Source organism: Salvia miltiorrhiza, chromosome 4 (assembly GCF_028751815.1).
Source record: "Salvia miltiorrhiza cultivar Shanhuang (shh) chromosome 4, IMPLAD_Smil_shh, whole genome shotgun sequence".
Classification (NCBI taxonomy): Eukaryota; Viridiplantae; Streptophyta; class Magnoliopsida; order Lamiales; family Lamiaceae; genus Salvia; species Salvia miltiorrhiza.
This window is the reverse complement of record NC_080390.1, coordinates 40112161-40130650: the sequence shown is the minus strand read 5'-3', so window position 1 is coordinate 40130650 and position 18490 is coordinate 40112161. Positions and strand designations below refer to the sequence as shown.

General features: G+C 35.6%; 2 protein-coding genes across 2 annotated transcripts; one reads left to right on the top strand and one right to left on the bottom strand.

The window, feature by feature from the left end:
- Positions 1-1783: 1783 nt before the first annotated feature.
- Positions 1784-3463, bottom strand: LOC131023427 (uncharacterized). Its single transcript, XM_057952967.1, has one exon. It carries the CDS (start codon positions 3461-3463, stop codon positions 1784-1786), a length of 1680 nt encoding a protein of 559 aa, XP_057808950.1.
- Positions 3464-11642: 8179 nt separating this feature from the next.
- Positions 11643-14055, top strand: LOC131021643 (salicylate carboxymethyltransferase-like). Its single transcript, XM_057950898.1, has 3 exons — positions 11643-11848; positions 12063-12476; positions 13189-14055. Exons 1-3 carry the CDS (start codon positions 11777-11779, stop codon positions 13783-13785), a joined length of 1083 nt encoding a protein of 360 aa, XP_057806881.1. The 5' UTR covers positions 11643-11776; the 3' UTR covers positions 13786-14055.
- The last annotated feature ends 4435 nt before the right edge of the window (positions 14056-18490 follow it).

The window sequence follows — 18490 nt, the reverse complement described above, 5'->3', positions numbered from 1 at the left end:
TAGTCCATATAAGAGCTGCCTGCATGTGGAAATTTTACTTCACAGATACGTCATAAGTGTTCACACCTACCTCTCACAAATATTTCAACTCTTGTATTAGTGGCTGCAAGAATACGTCCAACTTCATCTTTGGGTTAGATGGCCCAAGCACGAGAACTGTGAGGAACATGAATTGTTCTTTCATGCACAACCATGGAGGCCAGTTATATGGTGTGACAATAACCGGCCAAGATGAATACTGGCGTCCTGATTGTGCAAAGGAGGCAAAACCATCTGTAGAGAGGCCTAATATCACATTTCTGGTCTCTTGAGCGAATTCAGGATAAACTGAATTCAAGTGTTTCCATGCCGAAGAGTCTACCGGGTGGCGCATAACTCCATCGTCTGTTGAAGTCGCATGCCAATGCATATTCTCGGCTGTTGCTGCAGATGCAAACAACCTCTGCAGTCGGGGTGTCAAAGAAAAATAGTGCATTTGTTTTGCGGGAACAGGTTTCTTTCGCAATCTTCCATATGCACGCCGTGTCTCCTTATATCATGACTCGCTACAGAAGTTACAGCTGTGCAACTCAATATCGTCCCCCCAATACAGCATGTAATTATTAACATAACAATCAATATTCTCTACCGGCAAACCCAAACCGCGCAGATTTCTCTTCGTACTATAGAAGTCTTCTCGACAGTTGTTATCATTTGGTAAAGCCCTTCGAAACATCGAAGACAACCGATTGTAAGTTCTCTTTGATATGTGGCTTTCAGCCTTTATGCTCATGAATTGAGTCATCCAGGATAATTGTGAGTAAGTGTTACAGGATGGGTACAATGGATTATCGGCCGCGTTCAACATGTCATAAATTTGTTGAGCGTCAAGATTGGGCGGCTCCTCCAGATTTGTAAGATCTTGGTAATTACTAGGTCCAGCATGATCATGCACCATCATTTCGTAGTTATTGTATGACCCATCATCCTCATCCATTACTTGGTAATTACTAGGTCCAGCATGTTCTGTCGGCATATACATCGGTGCTTCCCCGTGATAAACCCAAGTTGTGTAATTGAGGACAAATCCACGCCTATTAACATGTTCTTTGACTGTAGGTACAGATAAAAAGGCTGCATTCTTGCACTTCTTACACGGGCACCTAATGTACGTTACCTTCTCCATCTGTGTACGCCGTTTGATTTATCGCATACTCAAGGAAACTCTCAAGTCCCGTTTCAAATACAGAACGATCATTGTATCTCGCATACATCCACATACGATTATCACTCAATTTTGCAAATTCTAATTGAAAAAAATTAATAAAAGATTATAAATTACTTGAATCAAACGAAATTTCGACAGCATAACACCACTATCCTAACTACCAAGTGCTCGACTCTACCAGCAGCTATAGTGACCATAGTGGTCCTAATTTACTAAACCTATAATAGGTCTACCCGGCCCCCATTGTCGAAACAATACAATACATATAAATCAATAAAAAACAGAGTAATTAAATTAAAAATAATCATTTGTTGGAAGAAGATCCTTAAGAAATAATCAATTTCTATTCCAAAGGAAGAAAATCCTTAAGAAATTGATTAAATCTATCTCACAATATATAATAACATATCATTTCATCATAAACACATACTAGTATACTTAAAATTCACTTATTTATTAAATTGAGGTTTTATATAAAAAGAAAAAGAAAAAAGCCTTTGAAAGCACAGTAATGCAGACTAGAGGCATGAGACTCGGAAATGAGCTCGTCAAACAGGAAACAAAGCAATAAGCGATTTAAAAACCATTCAAAAAATCGTCCACCTCCATTTCGTCCGACCAACGGCCTGTGGCGATATTATTCATAACACGCAAACTAGCACTTCCGCTATGATCAATGACGAAGTCCCTCGGCTTCTGACCCATTTCCTCCGCATTTTTTAGGCGGCTTTTTATGCTATCTTCCTGATTCTGTGGAACGCGCGGACGTTCCATACCTTTTGGAGGACGTCCCCGTCGCTTAGGCGGTGCTTGCTCAACAAGCATTTGCATTCCTTGGCTAACCTGCGCCTCTAACCGACTGATACGACTATCAATATCTTCTGGAGCAGTAGTGTGCGAGTCTTTGCTCTGGTGACCAACCAACTCTCCAGCTTGCTCAGAATTGCGAGCTTCATCCAAATCAGCAGCAGCCGTAACAATCTCAGTCGGATCCCCAGCCGGCGTCTCCATCTCAATTTCCTCGTCCACCTCGTCCTCACTACCAGTCGTCTTATGAAGCTCCTGATCAACCGAAACCAACACCGCTGCCTCCGGCTCGTATAACGCTCTCTCCTCAGAGCCATGATCGTCAACCCTCTTGGAATCCAGAACTGGGTTACTGCCAGCCATCTCATGGCCTTCATTCTGGAAATAATGCTGCTGCACCCCCGTCGCCAAATGGCCTAAACTAGAAGTGTTCTGCTGTTCCCCCGTTGTTTGCACGATTGGGACAACCGCCTTCTTGCCCTGCTCCACAATGTGCCATTGTTTATGAGTCACCACACCAGACTGATTGTTAGGAGCAGCCGTCAGATTTTCCTGAATAGCTACCGGCTCCACACGTCTTTTTTTTCGACATGTTTCTTGAGAATGCCCAGTTATTTTGCAACGACGACAGTAAAGAGGCAAATTTTCAAAGACAAATTCAACATGGAATGATGTATCCTCACCATCAATTAAAAGAGTAGAAGGTAGATTTTGCGACATATCGATTTCCACAAGGATTCTAGCGAATTGTCCGAAGTCACGTCGTGCCGACGCTCCATCGATCTTTAAGGGGTGACCCAAATATCTGCCAATTCCAGAAATAACCTGTGGGTTCCAGTATTCTATCGGCAGATAGTGTATGCGAACCCAAACGTCCGCCAAAGGGGAATTCTCTTTGAAAGGATCAAAATTTCGAGTCCATTCACGGAGTCGGAGGAGCCCTTTTGAGAGCTCCCAAACTGCCTTTCCCTTTGTTGTAGCCTTATCTTCAGCCGTAGTAAATCGGAGAGTGAAAAAACCTTTTCCCAAAGGAATTAGTTGCCAATCAGAGGCTAAACTCCATAATCTCTGAAGTTCCCACTTTAGTTCCATAGTTGATCTCGGTTTGTCTCCTTTCTGAAGAAACAAACGTCCTGTCAAAGCAAATTCAAAGGCCTTAATCTCCTCAAGATATAGATCCTTCGGTATTTTGAGGGAGAACTGATCGCCCTCCTTAGTAGGCCGCAGATCATGAAAAATGTGAGCAGCCAAATCCTGTATTTTCACCGACTTCTTGCCAGTAGCCTCCGCATAAGAAACTCTATTCTTAGGGGAGATGCTAACGATGTCGGAATAAGTGAGAATCTGGGTGGGTTGGTTATCTGTCAGATTTGAAGAATTACCAGTAGATCGCATTCCGACGGCAACCGCGTCCGAATCAGTACCCGACTCCCTGGGAGGCAGACGCATACCATGGGAGAGATCATGTTTAGTTCGAACAGCAAAGTTGGAAGAAACCGGGGGAAGGTTAAGACCCCCCTTGTCTCGACCGATGATCGGCGAACTGGTGGCCATCCGCCGGAAGGGTAAGCCGGAAGTCCTCCTTTGCGGTGGGCAGGTGACGGCTTCCCCGTTGCTGGGTGCGGTGGCCGTGAGATTGAGAGCTGGGAGCCGCGGTGCAGTCGCGCAGCTGAGATCGGCGAGAGACAGTCGCGCAGCGAGCTCCGAGATCTGGGGCAGGCGGCAGCGCGTCTCAGCGGCTGTCGCTGCTCCTCCGGCGCGGTCAACGACCGGTGCAGATCTCTCCTCTCTTCTGCTCTGCTGCAACGGGCCGTAGGTGGAGACGACGCCGACTGCTGCTGCTGCTCAACGGAGATCTGCTCACGGAACGCCGGCTGCTGCAACTCCTTTGCTGGTCACGGCGGCTGCTGCTCACGGAACGCCTGCTGCTGCTCACGGAGGAGGTCGGAACCTGCTGCACCGGAGGCTCTACCTGGTCGAAGCCACCGAGAACGTCGGCAACGGAGGTGTGCCGGTCAACGTGAGTTAATTCGCAGGTTTGAAACCCATCTAGGTGATTCCACCCATACTTAAAATTCACTTAATCATACTTAATTTAACAAAATTATCTAACATAAATAAATTAATCTAACAAATTCATACTTATGCATACTTTATAAATTAACAAATTAATCTAATTAATTAAAATTAATCATGCTTCATAATTAATCAAACTATAAATTAATTAAAATTAATCTAATTAACATTAATTAAATTTTAACAAAATAATAGTAAAAACAAATTTAAAATTAATCTAACAAATTAATCAAACTTCACATATTATAAATTAATTAAAATTAATCTAATTAACATTAATTTTAATCTAACAAAATAATTAATAAACAAATAAAATAGCGAGAACGAGAGAGTACGGTAGTGGTCGGCGGATGAGCGGTGACGGTGGCGGTAGCGTCGTCGTCGAACTGAGACGATAAAGAGAGAAAATAAGATGTGAAAGTGAGAGAGAAAGAGGACCTGCAAGGGTGGCTGGCCGGCGGCGGTGGCTCGACGGCGATGACGGCTGGGGGTGGGGCGAGGCGGATCGGTGACTGGGGGTGGAGGGTGCGGCGGGGAGCAGGGAAGGGGGGAGGGAGGGGTTTCACTTTATATCCTAACTAATATGCTAACGAGCAATCAACAAAATAGACAATTGATTATCTGTTGGGCGGGAGCTTTACAAAACTATAGTCAACTCACCTTAATGCGCTAATCTGTATCTTTCAAACTGACTCATGATCAATCCACTTAGAACATTCAAATTGAAAAAGGGCAAAAAATTTGTAAATTAATTGGTGTATTTCCCCCCCCCCCCCTCCCTCGTTACAACAATGCATACTCGTATCGGAACCAACACATTATGTGACTAAATCCCTAACTCATCAATTGGTGGAAAATCGTGGATAATTGAATTGTTAGCATATAAGATCAACTAGTATTGCCTAAGAACATACAACCTTTACATCTAAAATCAGGGCCGGCGCTAACATTTCGGGGCCCTAGGCGAGGAAGAAAAAAAGGGGCCTCCTAATAAATAGAGCTTCGAGAAGTTGTAACAAATTTGAGATAGTCGTGCAACTGTAACATTAACTATAAAGTGCAATAAATTAAAAAATAATGATCAAATAACTATAGAAATAATTTAGATCTTCTAGCATTTTGATAATCAAAATTATCAATAATTTCTTCAAGATCAAGTTTTTCTAATACCTCACGTTCAATGCATAAAATCGCTAATCCATTCAACCTTTTTTGGGACAGTGTAGAACGCAAATATGATTTTATCAATTTTAATTTTGAAAAACTTCTTTCTGCTGAAGCTACAGTAACTGGTATAGTCAACAATATTCTATATGCAATAGAAACATTAGGAAAGCAATCAGAAACTTTAACAAACTCAAGAATTTCACCAAGCGACTTCATTTCAGATGGTAAACACATTTATAGCACTTGCAATTCAGAATATAAATCTTCAGCATCAATGTCAAATTTATCATTATGTTTCAGAGCATCTTGAAGCTTAAATACAACATTTATGCAATTTATTCTCGTCCAATGAAGATAACATCTTATGATTAAATAAAACGCCAAAAATATCTTCAAAAATTATCAATGGTTCAAAATTATTTTCCCATTTCCATCTCAATTCTCTTAATATAAGCCTTGTTTCGCAATTATGCATAAAAATCAATTTCTTTTCAAAATAATCTCAGCCGCCTACCTTAGCCTTTCCCCCTCTCTCTCTAAAATATCTTGTCACACAGCACTACAGCAAAAAAACGCACATCACATAGTAACCCCTCCTTTTTCTCACTCTCCAATGGCCGGCAGCATCGGTTCTTCACAAATAGGTTAAGTAAATTTTTTTTTACTATGTATTAACACTACTGGGCCAATATTATGGGCCCCCCAAAAATTGGGGGCCAATATATAATAATCGAAATCGAAGCTTCACCCTAGCTAACATCAAATGGATAATATTTTATCATTATTTTTAGGAATGAATTGTACTGGAGTGTAACTTATATGAAGTCAGAAGTGTGAAATCAAAAGTAGAGGAAGGATGATGATGCTAGTCGGATGATGTCCGAGATTACGCGAGCGAGGAAAACTCTCTTTTTCAATCTTACCTTTTTATGTTTATTCCCAATAACTTCACTTTTGATCCTAGTAATTAGGACAATAAATTATTTTGACTAAATAGACACTAACAACTAACAAGACAAGCATGTGCGTATGTTTCTGCTTGTTTTTTATTAAAAATATACTGGATAAACTATGCCATATATTCTATCAGCTTTTTTTTTTTTTTTTTTTTGAGGGAATATAGTCTATCAGCTATCAATTAATCACAAGCAAAATGAAAATAAAATGTGTTCCCAATTTCCCCTAAGATAATTACTTAAAATCAATATGCATGAGCATCATTAATTTGTTTATGATTTATGATTATCATAACAAAAATAACATACTATAGATATAAGTAAGATTATAAAAAAAGGCATTAATTTTTATATATATTAGCAGAGAATACATGCGTTGCATGTCTATCATTTTATTTCATATGATTCTTTTATTAAAAAGAATATTATATTTGAAAATAAAAAAATATTACTCCCTCTGTTCTTCAAATAATTTCCTATGAGGGAGGAACATGAGTTTTAAGACAAAGTTGTTGAATTTATTGAAAGTGATGAAAAAATATTGAAAATGGTATTGAAAATAGTATTAAAAATGGTGAAAAGATGTTATAATTAATATTAAAGGCGGTGAAAATGTAAAAATAAGAATAAATGGAATATTAAGAAATATAATTCTTCATGCTCGCATCTTTATGAAGCCCCATGCTCATACATATATAGAGACTAGTACACGCGCCCGTGGTCAACATCAAAATTAAATGATATTTTAAATAAAAAAGTATATCTATTTAATATATTCAAAATATAAATCATATTTTTAAAAGTGAAATATTTCACATCAATTAATTAAAAAAATATGAATACGAAAACATATGAATTTTTAACTTTATATTTTCAATATTTCAAATATCAATTAATTAATTTTAATTGATAATGAGTACAATACATAAATTTATCAAATAAATAAAGATCTACAAAATCATCTATTTTTATATAGTTTAATATATTTTTTGAATTCATATTTAAATTATTTTTACTCGATCATTTTGTCTAAATAAAAATTTTACAAATAAAGTTCTCAAAATTCTGATTTTGCAAAAAGAGATAGGATTTATTTTCATAAATAATAATTGCTCAATTGATTAAGTTTAATTTTATACTCCCTTCTTCCCACATTAATAAGCCATAAGGGCCGGACACAGATTTTAAGAAATAAATAATTTATACTAATAAAATAAGAAAGAGAGTACTTGTTTTTTTTTTTTTTTTAAGATATGTTTTTCATAAAAGTAAGAGAGATAATTATGAGTGGATCACATTGACATATGATTTAAATAATGGGTTATGTGATTGCTATGTAATAAGCATCCAATTTAGGAAATGACCTATTAAAATGGGACGTCCAAATAAGGAAATGTGACCTATTAGTATGCAACGGTGGGAGTAATATTGAATAATAATGTTCCGTTATTTTAGTTGGGTTTCGATTTTAATAAAAAAATAATTTGAATATATATGACAACATTCATATTTATATGCATTTAAATTTTAATTTGTATTTTTTATAGACAAATAATTTTTTTATCAATCGATTAGTGAAAAAATGGGGTTGAACATGGTATAATTACCATTTAAATTCAAATAGACGTGCTACTACAAAATTAAACTGTTCAATTTACTTTTTTATTTTATTTCTAAATAGGATCAATAATGATTCTCCTATTAATGATTTTTCAATGGTAATTTTGATGCTTAATATATACGTAAATCTAACGTAAAATTCAATTAAAAATAATAATAGTAGATATGTTAATTTAAGTAAATATAAAAAAAATAACACAAACATAACTACAAATTTAATATTTAAGATGATATAATTAATTATTCATCTATAAATTTATATTAAAAATATTTTAACCTCTACTTCAAAAATAATATTTTTAAATTAAAGAACTTTGAAATGAGCTAATATAATAAAAATATAGAATAAAATTATTTTTAAAAAAGAATAATAAAACAACCGCAAAAGAAGAAGAAGAAGAAGAAGAAGAAGAAGAAGAAGAAGAAGAAGGAAAAGGAGAGAGAAGAAAGGAAAGAGAAAAAAATTAATTTTATGATTTCAAACTACAATAACTTTTTCGAGTTAATTTTATTTTATGTAATTTTTACATCAAATTAAAGATCTTGTCATGATCTTTAATTTAACATCCATATTAAATATTTTTCATGAAGAGAATTTGATGATTTTCAAAAAGAATAAAAAAAGAAAGCGAGAAAAAATTGGTGGATATCAAAAAATACTATAGATTGTGACTTGTGAGAAGTGAGATAAGTAAATAAGTGATATAAGGAGAGAAAAAAATTGGCGGGTAAAACTATCCGTTGAAAACTCAACCTCTCGCCTATAAATACCTATAAACTCACATTGGTTACGTATCAAAAATGCTGCAAATTACCTAAATCTCAATCATTCTAGCTCTCTTTCTTTTGAAATATATAGCAACACAAATAATTAGAAAGGAAACTCATCGGGCGGTAATTCCACAAATATAATCAACTTACTGAAGAACAACGAGAAGCTCATCTTACTGATGCCTGGGAAAAGAGGAATAAGCAGAAGACAAAAAAGTGATGCCTGTGAAGAGAGGAAGGAAAAGAATGCAAAAAAAAAAAAAAATGATGATCTTAATTGTAATAGATTTGTATAGGTGTTTGATGTTTCTATTTGCGAAAATCTCGACGGACCTCGTAATTGATGTACCTCGAGAATGAGGAAATTACTTTTTGTCCAGGCTCTGTCTTTATAGCTTAATTTACTACTTATCCGATGATTGCACTAAGCATGTATATTGACTGAGCTAACTTGTTTTCTATTAAAGATATCCAGCTTAGGAGGAAGTTGCATTTTCTGCAAAAAGTCTCTCTCTACCATATTTTCCTATAGTACAAATAATTTTTTCTTTTTCAGCCTTTGATTATGTAATATATATAATGGTTTTGGCATCATAAAAAAAAGAAAAAACTTGTTTGAAAAAGTCATGTTTTGGTTAGATATCAAAACCTCCTAATGATGTGGCATGTCGATGTACCTTCTAGTTTGCAACTTACCTGTTAGGGAGCGTTCTTTTTATGTTTACTGAATGCATGGTGAATCAACATATCAAGTCTACTAATAGTGTATGGAGGAAAAATCTATTGATCTACAGACCAACTTAGATGTTTTTAGTTTAAGGTTACCTGAAGAAAAAAAATGAAGTTTGAAGACTAAAGCTAAGGACGAAGCCAATATTTTCGCATCAGTTGAAGAAGATCAATTGATTATAGCTACCCAAGGTCTACTAAAGAAAAGCAGAGTCAACTTGATATATGTTGAACTTTTATGTAGTCAACCTAAGACTCAGCCTAGTTTGAGAGGAGACTCGCAATATATTTGTAAAAAAGCTAGCATATGCATAACAAAGTACATCCTTTTTAGAGCATCAATTTATGATGTACCATGTGTCAAACGAGAAGAATTTCAAGCCAAATAGGTTCGGATTTTGAATGATGTTCTCTCCAGTGACACTATTCAACCTTTCACCTATAAATTAAATACCCAATGGCTCACATTAGTTACCTATTGAAAGTGCTACAAACTTAAACTCTCAAGCAATCAAGCTCTCTTTCTTTCGAAATCTATAGCAGCACAAGTAACTAGAAAGGAAACTCAACGACTAAGGCATTTCAAGCTCTGATACTAGTTATCACTTGAAATCTTGTAGATGTTTCCCTCAAATTCTAGGTGTTCGTCCTAAACATATAATCAAGTAATCTGATCCTCGAATTTTGTTCTTAATTATATAACAAATTACTCATAGTTGGAACCACTTTCAAACAACCACCTCTTACCCAACATATATAAGTTTCTTGTTAAAAGTAGACGCAAGTAAACTACAAAGTGTTTAGCAGTCTAAAAACAAATTAATGTACTAGATCTGGTCATGATCAATTAAGGTTACCAAACCGATCAACAACTATAGAATATGGAATCCTAAGGTCAAGTGAATTCACTTGTGTATCAACTTCGTGAAAGGGTTGCTTTGAGTGGCGAATCCACATGGAAGAAAGGTAGGGCTATTACCCCCACCTTAATGTGTTTTAGTTACTCTAAAATACACTATACTCCATCCGTCCATCGAATATTTGTCACATTTTAGATGACACGAATTTTAATAATTGTTAGTGGAATAAGGGTGGTCTCATTTTAAATGTGAGTGGAGATGTCTGGACCCTACTACTATAAGTGAAAGTGATAATTTTTTTGTGGGCGGACCAAAAAGGAAATTGTGGCAAATTTTTGGTAGACGGAAGGAGTAGTATATATAAAATTACAAAAATATTTGAATCTTGCCCCACTAAAAATTAAAAAATGTAAGGGCAAAAAGTTTTGCCCCCCTTATTGTTGGGGGCATGGCTCCGCACCTAGTTTCTCTGAACCTCATTAAACACCGTGTGCATTTTTTTACTTTAGGTTTTTGAATTACATATTGAACATAAATATTTTTTAACAACGCGAGTAGCTTAACCATCACATTTCGCACAACATAAGTAAATTAGCTAGCTGCTATCAATTTTATAACAAGACCTTTTTACTTGGACAAAGTCGAGCTAGTTCACTCATAGTGTACTGATCTACTCATCTTAGAGCTATCACTTCAATTAGTTGAATAGTCCTGTTAGCAAGCAAAATCAATGAAAAATTTATAATTTATGTATTTCTTCTTCCCCTTACACCTGTATTTACTCATCTATGGCGCAATACATATTATCAAATCTTTTAATTTAAGATTTCATGTTATTAAATGTTGTGACAATTAATTCTAATAAAAATGATAACATTTTACGAAATTTATTCAAATTATGTAAACCTCTAGCCGATTAGCTACTTCCTAAAATATGATATAGTTTGCTTTTTTATTGTAAAAAAATTTAAATTCACAATCAACATTATTTCTAGTTGTGAATTCAAGTTTTAAAACTCGAATTCAAAACTAGAAATATTATTGGTTGTGAATTGTAGCTCAAAAACTCGAATGCACAACTAAGAAATCAGTGAATAATCTTTATTTAGTTTTTTATGTGAAGGGTAAAATGGTAAGTACATAAAACTAATTTTTAAATTTTTTTAATCTTAGTGAATAATTCTTAAAATTTACTACTACTATTTTAAAGTGGTTATTTTAAAATTCCACTCGAGACAAATTATGCATTATAAGTCCTGAGAAAATTTGGTCCAATCATTTTTCAGGTTTAAGAATTTGAATATGATGTGAGATATTAATTGAAGTGGGCAGGGTACTATATGTGTTACTAGTATTTAATTAATATTGATCATCAAAGTCAAAGTAGAATATGTATATAGTAGTATTTCAGTTTATAAATATGATCAACTAGGATCATTCAAAACACATTGGGTGGGGATCTTGGCTAGCTCGACTAGAACTACCGGATCACCAACTTCTATAAATAGGCTGTTTAGCCCCTCGTCTTTCCTCACACACAAACAATAAACATACACAAACGAATAGAGAGAGAGAGAGAGAGAATGGAAGTTCAAGTGCTTCACATGAACGGAGGTCTCGGAGAAACCAGTTATGCCAGCAACTCTCTAGTTCAGGTACATATATACATACATGAATATATATCTCTAGTTCAGCTTCCAATTCCATATTTTTTTGGATTGCTCTATGTGGTTGGAGCATGAAACATTCAGGACCACACAGCCAGCGTATAGTAAAATTCATTATTTGGAAACCAAAATATCCAACTTAATTATACCTATATTTTATGAATCGTATCATGTTTTTTATTTCAATATAATTATGCGGCAGAGAAAGGTGATTTCGATGACGAAGCCGATCACAGAAGCAGCCATAACACAAGTTTACCGCAGCTTGGACCCAACTGCATATCGCTTCTGCATAGCGGAGCTGGGCTGTTCCTCCGGGCCAAACACTTTATTCGTGGCGGCGGAGCTGGTCAAAATCGTTGATCAATTAAGCCAGATCCACGGGCGTCAGTTGCCGGAATTTCAGATATTCTTGAACGACCTCCCAGGAAACGATTTCAACTCCATTTTCCAGTCATTGCTGCCCCAGTTCCGCGCCCAACTCAACCACGAAATTGGGTCGAAATCCGCCCCTTGCTTCGTCTACGGAGTTCCTGGCTCCTTTTACGGCAGGCTCTTTGCCGCCAACAGCCTGCATTTCCTTCACTCTTCTTACAGCCTCATGTGGCTCTCCAAGGTACACTAATCATATGTTTGGTTTTAATTATAAAATAATGATTCTGCTCATCATCAATACCCTCCACCTCCAATTGACTCCTCCTAACAACATTTTATTTAATGTGCGAATTTTTTGTTTTCACTAATTATTGTTAATAGTCGTAAATGATTTTGTTTCAAAATTTGCAAACCGAATAATACTTTTTAAGTGAATGATAGTATATATTTATTAAGTATTTTGACAAAAAAATGTATTATTCAATCAAATATTTTTTATTTATACTCCTTCCGTCCCATAACAAGTTAACTAGTTTGTTTTAGCACCAAAATTTAGGTGGATATAATTAAAAAGTAAATAAAATAAAAAAGTGGCGGGGTACTTTTATTTTGTGAAAAGAATGAAATTAAAGTTGAGATGATTAAAAGATAAAAAAGGTGAAAAATGGTGGAGTTCATTTTCTTATTTTAGTAAGAGGACACTTGTTGTGAGACAACTCAAAAAAGAAAGTAGGATACTGACGTAGGGAATAATATTTTTCTCAGCTAGAGGGCTCAAATTTAAAAATTTGCACAATGCCTATATTCTCTAAGCCCTGCCGCTGTTATTTATCACTCCTAAATTGGATAGATTATTAAATCACCATCGAAAACATCAACCTTATCTTATCTATTACATCTATCAAATCTAACGCGACTAGAGGATTTTATGTCATAATTTACTATGTGAGCAGGTCCCTTCGGGGCTGGAGATATGGAACAAAGAGGATATCTACATCGGAAGCAGAAGCCCGGTGACGGTGATCGATGCGTACTACGGCCAATTTCGACTCGATTTTTGGAGATTTTTGAGATGCCGGTCGGAGGAAGTTGTGGGAGGCGGAGGAATGGTGCTGACTATATTAGGGCGGAAGAGCGAGAACGCAGCGAGCAAGGAGGGCTGCTACATCTGGGAGCTCTTAGCTCTGTCGCTCAAGGAAATGGTGTCGGAGGGAGTGATAGAGGAAGAGAAGCTCCACCTATTCAACATCCCTCAATACACGCCGTCGCCGGCGGAAGTGCAGAGGGCTGTGGAGGAGGAAGGCTCCTTCACCATCAGCCGCCTCGAGGCCTCGGAGATCAGATGGGCGGACTGCGGCGGCGGCGGCGAGCATGGGTACAACGTAGCCAAGTGCATGAGATCGGTGGCGGAGCCGATGCTGGTGGAACACTTCGGCGACTCGATTATTGAGCGGCTGTTCGAGAAGTACCAGAAGATTCTTAGCGATCGCATGTCCAAGGAAGAGACCAAGTTTGTCAACGTCACTGTTTCAGTGATCCGGAGAGGATGATGGCAATCATTCATGGCCAACGTCTTCCATTCTGTAATCTCGTGAGTCTGTTGTTGGTATTGTGTATGTGTACACATGGGATCCTCTATCCCACTTTTAAAATGAAGGCAACCCTTCGTGGGGAGGTGCCACTTTGCTCATTTTTAATCGAGTCAATTGCACGTAGAAAGTAGTTACATGTGTTGTTGGAATTAAAAGGATTAAATTAGAGTTTTGCGTCTTGTTGTTAAAGCTTTTTAATAATGTCTCAAATTTTTTTCATTTATAGTAGATTTATCTCTTTTAATTTTAATTGGGTTATTTGCAAATTAAAGCATCACTTCTAGGGCTCAAACTCATTTGAGCTCATATACTGCATCGAATCTGGTATGTTTTAATTTCTTTCATCTTTTCATTTTTTTTTTAATTGTGTATGTTTTAATTTAATTTTATTATTATTAATTGGAGTATATTTAACCCAATTAGAGTATTTAATTTCACTTGTGTTAGTTCAATAATAGTATTAAGATTGGTAATCTAAAAGTGAGGTAGTATGTAATTTTTTCTGATAACTTCAATCTTTTGAGATAAATTAAAGAAAAATATAATTCACAATATTATAGTAAATTTTATAAATTTTACAGTAATAATGGCGACAACCAATACTTTCTTCTCTACCAAAGTTCACCGAATCGATCCGCCGAAATCGAAAATCTTAGAATGGAAATCAAGAATCAATTTCGACCGAAAACTCTACCGAGACCAACCCAAAACCAACTAAATCGATGCTCGGTTTCGGTTCGATTTCAGGTAAAATGAACTGAATCTGGCCATGTGCCTTGTCACGACTATGTTGAGGGTTTTGCTTTAATTGTAGAGATCCCTGAGCCAACCGTCTATGACTTGTGTGTGTGTGTGTGTGTGTGTGTGTGGGGGGGGGGGGGGGGGGGAATGGGGATGGGTCGAAGTGGGTGACGTAGATCCTCTCTTAGTTGGTCTTAATGTCGCACCAAACAATGTAGATCTCGCGACGGCCAATAAGAATAGAGGTGGATACATTCAATTTATAAAGTTAAATTAATTTATTTACGAGTGTTTAATAATCCCTCCGTCCCAAAAGAAATGTCATATTTCTTTTTGGCACGGAGATTAAGAAATGTGTATAAAGTAGATAAAGTGGGTTGGTGGAAATTATTTAAATATTAAGTATAGAGAGAGAGTGTATTGCCAAAAAAAAAAACATGACATTTCGTTTGGGACAACCTAAAAAGGAAAACAGGACATTTCGTTTGGGACGGAGGGAGTACTATTTTTATAATGATTAGTACTCCCTCCGTCCCACTAGAATTGGTACTTTTAAGTTGGGCACGAAGATTAAAAATAAAGAGTTAAGAATGTAAAGTAGGTAAGATCCACTTATTTTATATGAGTAGAGAAAGTAGGGATCACATACTATTTTAGAAAAGTGTCAATTTTAGTGGGACAAACAAAAAAGACAAGTGTGCTAATTCTAGTGGGACGGAGGGAATAGTAAATTAAGAGTGTCTCTAGTCAAATCAAACCACCTATCATCAAGCTCAAATTTGACTCATTTTATTTGATATCGAGCTTATTCAATTTTAATTGTGTAAGTGCGCTTTAAATAAAGTAAATATACTAAAAAGTAAATTATTTATTTAAAAAAAGTATAATTATTTTTTTAAAAGAAAATTATTTTGTTTCAAAAATGTTATTATATACTAAAATACTATAAGGAGTAATATATATATATATATATATATATATATATATATATAGGGGAAGGCTAAAATAAGAACGCTTCTTAAAATATAAATTAGGAACCATTTTCAGCCCTTAGATCATCAAGATCTACGGTTGATTCATCATCTTGTTGGATAAATTCATGGTCCTGAGTTCGAATCCCAAAGGTAGCAAAAAATTATTTTTTGCAATTCATACCTTTATACAGTTTATTCATGCGTGTTATACATAAAATTCATGCATTTTTGCTGGTTCGTAATTCTTAAAATAAGGGTGGTTTATTGAATAACCGCCCCCTATATATATATGGTGCGGTTATAGTGAGAACCACAATTATCGTGAGAACATAAGAACCAATAAAATTACTGCATCTGCTATACAAATTAATGCATCCGCTATTAAATTTAATGCATCAAAAAAAAAATTGCTCCCTTCAGGATTCGAACTCAGCATCTGCATCCATCCACCAAGATGATGCATCCACCTTAGATCTTGATGATCGAATGACTTAAAATAGTTCTCTGTTCTTATTTTATTAGTGGTTCTTATTTGAACCTCTCCCTATATATATATATATATATATAACATAATTAATATATTTAGGTTTTCATAAAGCTAATAAAGATAAAATTGAATATGAAATAAATCATTTTATCTTTAAAATTAGTCAAATGCTTATTATAGATTTACTGTGTATTGTTGTGGTCTTTACTCACAATAAAAAAATCTCTAAATACCGGCGGCAATAAACATAGGATTCCCCGGTATACGAATCACCGACGGCGATATTGGCGGCGAGGTGCCGTCGGTATTTTGCTCGTCGGTGATTGGTATACCGGCGGCAAATGACAGCCGTCAGTAAATAATGGCGGCGCCGCTGCGTTTAAAGTCGTCTTCGATCGTCGGAGTTTTGCCGATGTTTTACAGGCGGCAATGGCTGCCGATGATTAGCGGCGGCGCTACCGCCGCCGGTAATGTTGATCGGACGACGGTAGCCGCTCGCCCGACCCTATCGGAGTGTTATCAGCCGCACAGGCCGCCGGTGATTCCCACCGCCTGTAAAGTTTTTTTTTTAATTTATTCATTTATTTTATTTATTTATACTCCACAAGTATTTCGTATGTATACAGTATTGCATACGTTAGATGAACTTTTCAGTCGGTAACCCATCTTAATTAGTTGTGCTCTAAGTCTAGCACGCTTAACCTTGAAGTTTCTTTCGATTGGTCATCAGTACAGAACACTCGTATTATTGATATATCTAGTACCTATTAATTCATTTAAACTCTATTTCAATATATATACAATATCATACATTCATAACCTTAGAATATGTCGATATGATATCCAAGAGATGTTGTTAATTACTGATCGATCCCGTTTCCGTCCTTATTTTTATGTTGAAAAAATATTTATTAATTATTATTATTATTATTATTATTATTATTATTATTATTATTATTATTATTATTATTATTATTGATAAAACATAAAACCTTACCCTCTTTATAAGACTATAAATCGAAGAAAGACATGTTAGAGTGAACCCGCGAAGATGAAGGAGTTCTCCAGAACATGATTCTTGCAAGCCAATAGGAATATTCTTTGTATTCTAAGAGTGTGAAGAAGATGATGCAATTACAATGATTGAAGTGGTATTTATAGGCAGTACAAGGGAAAGGGTACAATGATTGAAGGGTACAATGGTATTTTTATCCTTCACACGCATTCTTCATGCACGGACACCCTCCCAGTGTCATTGTCACTTTGATTGTCCTTTCCTAACTACCTTGCAGTTTTTCCATCTTTAGCAGAAGACAGTTGATGCTCTGCGCAGGTTTCCATAGACATACCTGCGCAGGTTATCCTTCCAAGGATCCGTTCGGGTTCACCTTCACATGATTGCGCAGGTGGATCTTCAAAAGGCTGCACGAGCGGCACTTTGTAGGTCTACGCAGGAAGGACTTCACAGGGTTGTGCAGGTGGGACTTCATAAGGCTACGAGCTGGTAAAGTTCTTGATTTGGCTCTTAGTCTGCGCTATCTCCACGAGAACTCTTCTTCATTCCTTTAATATTTATTATCTACCCGTGCTGTTAGTTTTCCTTCACGTATATAACAATAAATATCATGTAGAAATGATCGTTGGGTGCAATGTCCTGCGCTGATGAGGATCTTACCCCTCATCAATTATTATTATTATTATTATTATCAAACTAGTTTATACACAATAAGTATTTTAATTTGGTATTTGTAATGTATTTTGAATTCAATTGCATACGTTGAATTCAATTTAGGTTACTTTTTTTAAGTACATATATTTTTCGACTTAATTATACAATCATAATAAATAGGTAGGGATGTCAATCGGGCCAGACCATCGAGTTTTCGGGCTAGCCCTATCGGGTTCCGGGTTAATCGGGTGCGGGCTAATCGGACTGGAGATTTTTTCGGGTTGTAAATCTTCAACCCTAACCCTAAACGTTCGGGTTTCGGGCTAGCCCATCGGGCTAATCAGGTTAAAGGCGTAAAAATAAAATTATCATTTGTATTTTATTATTCTTAATGATCTAATGTATAATGTATAAATAAAAAATATAATTTAAAATAAAATAAAATGTTCAACATTGTTAAAAAAATAAAAATAAAATATTCAACAATAATTTAAAATTAAAGAAACAAAGCATCTCAAAAATAAATATAAAGTCTAAACATTTGAGTAACACTCTTCTTCAACATTGATAATATTTGGTGCTTCAACTCGATTCCCCTATTCACGCTAAATTATATAGTAATTAGCAAGCATGAAATGTAAAAATATAAAATATTGAAGAAGGCAAAAAATCAAGATTACATAACATATAAAATAAGTTGGTAACAATAAAATGTTCAACTTTGTTAAAGAAAAAATAATAAAATATTCAACAATAGTTTGAACTCATAAAATCAAAGCATCTCAAAAATAC

Coding starts and splice junctions, on each gene's coding strand:
- LOC131023427 (XM_057952967.1), bottom strand. CDS start 3,463: ATGCGTCTGCCTCCCAGGGAGTCGGGTACTGATTCGGACGCGGTTGCC.
- LOC131021643 (XM_057950898.1), top strand. CDS start 11,777: ATGGAAGTTCAAGTGCTTCACATGAACGGAGGTCTCGGAGAAACCAGT. Junction 11,849..12,062: donor CCAGCAACTCTCTAGTTCAG/GTACATATATAC, acceptor ATTATGCGGCAG/AGAAAGGTGATTTCGATGAC. Junction 12,477..13,188: donor GCCTCATGTGGCTCTCCAAG/GTACACTAATCA, acceptor CTATGTGAGCAG/GTCCCTTCGGGGCTGGAGAT.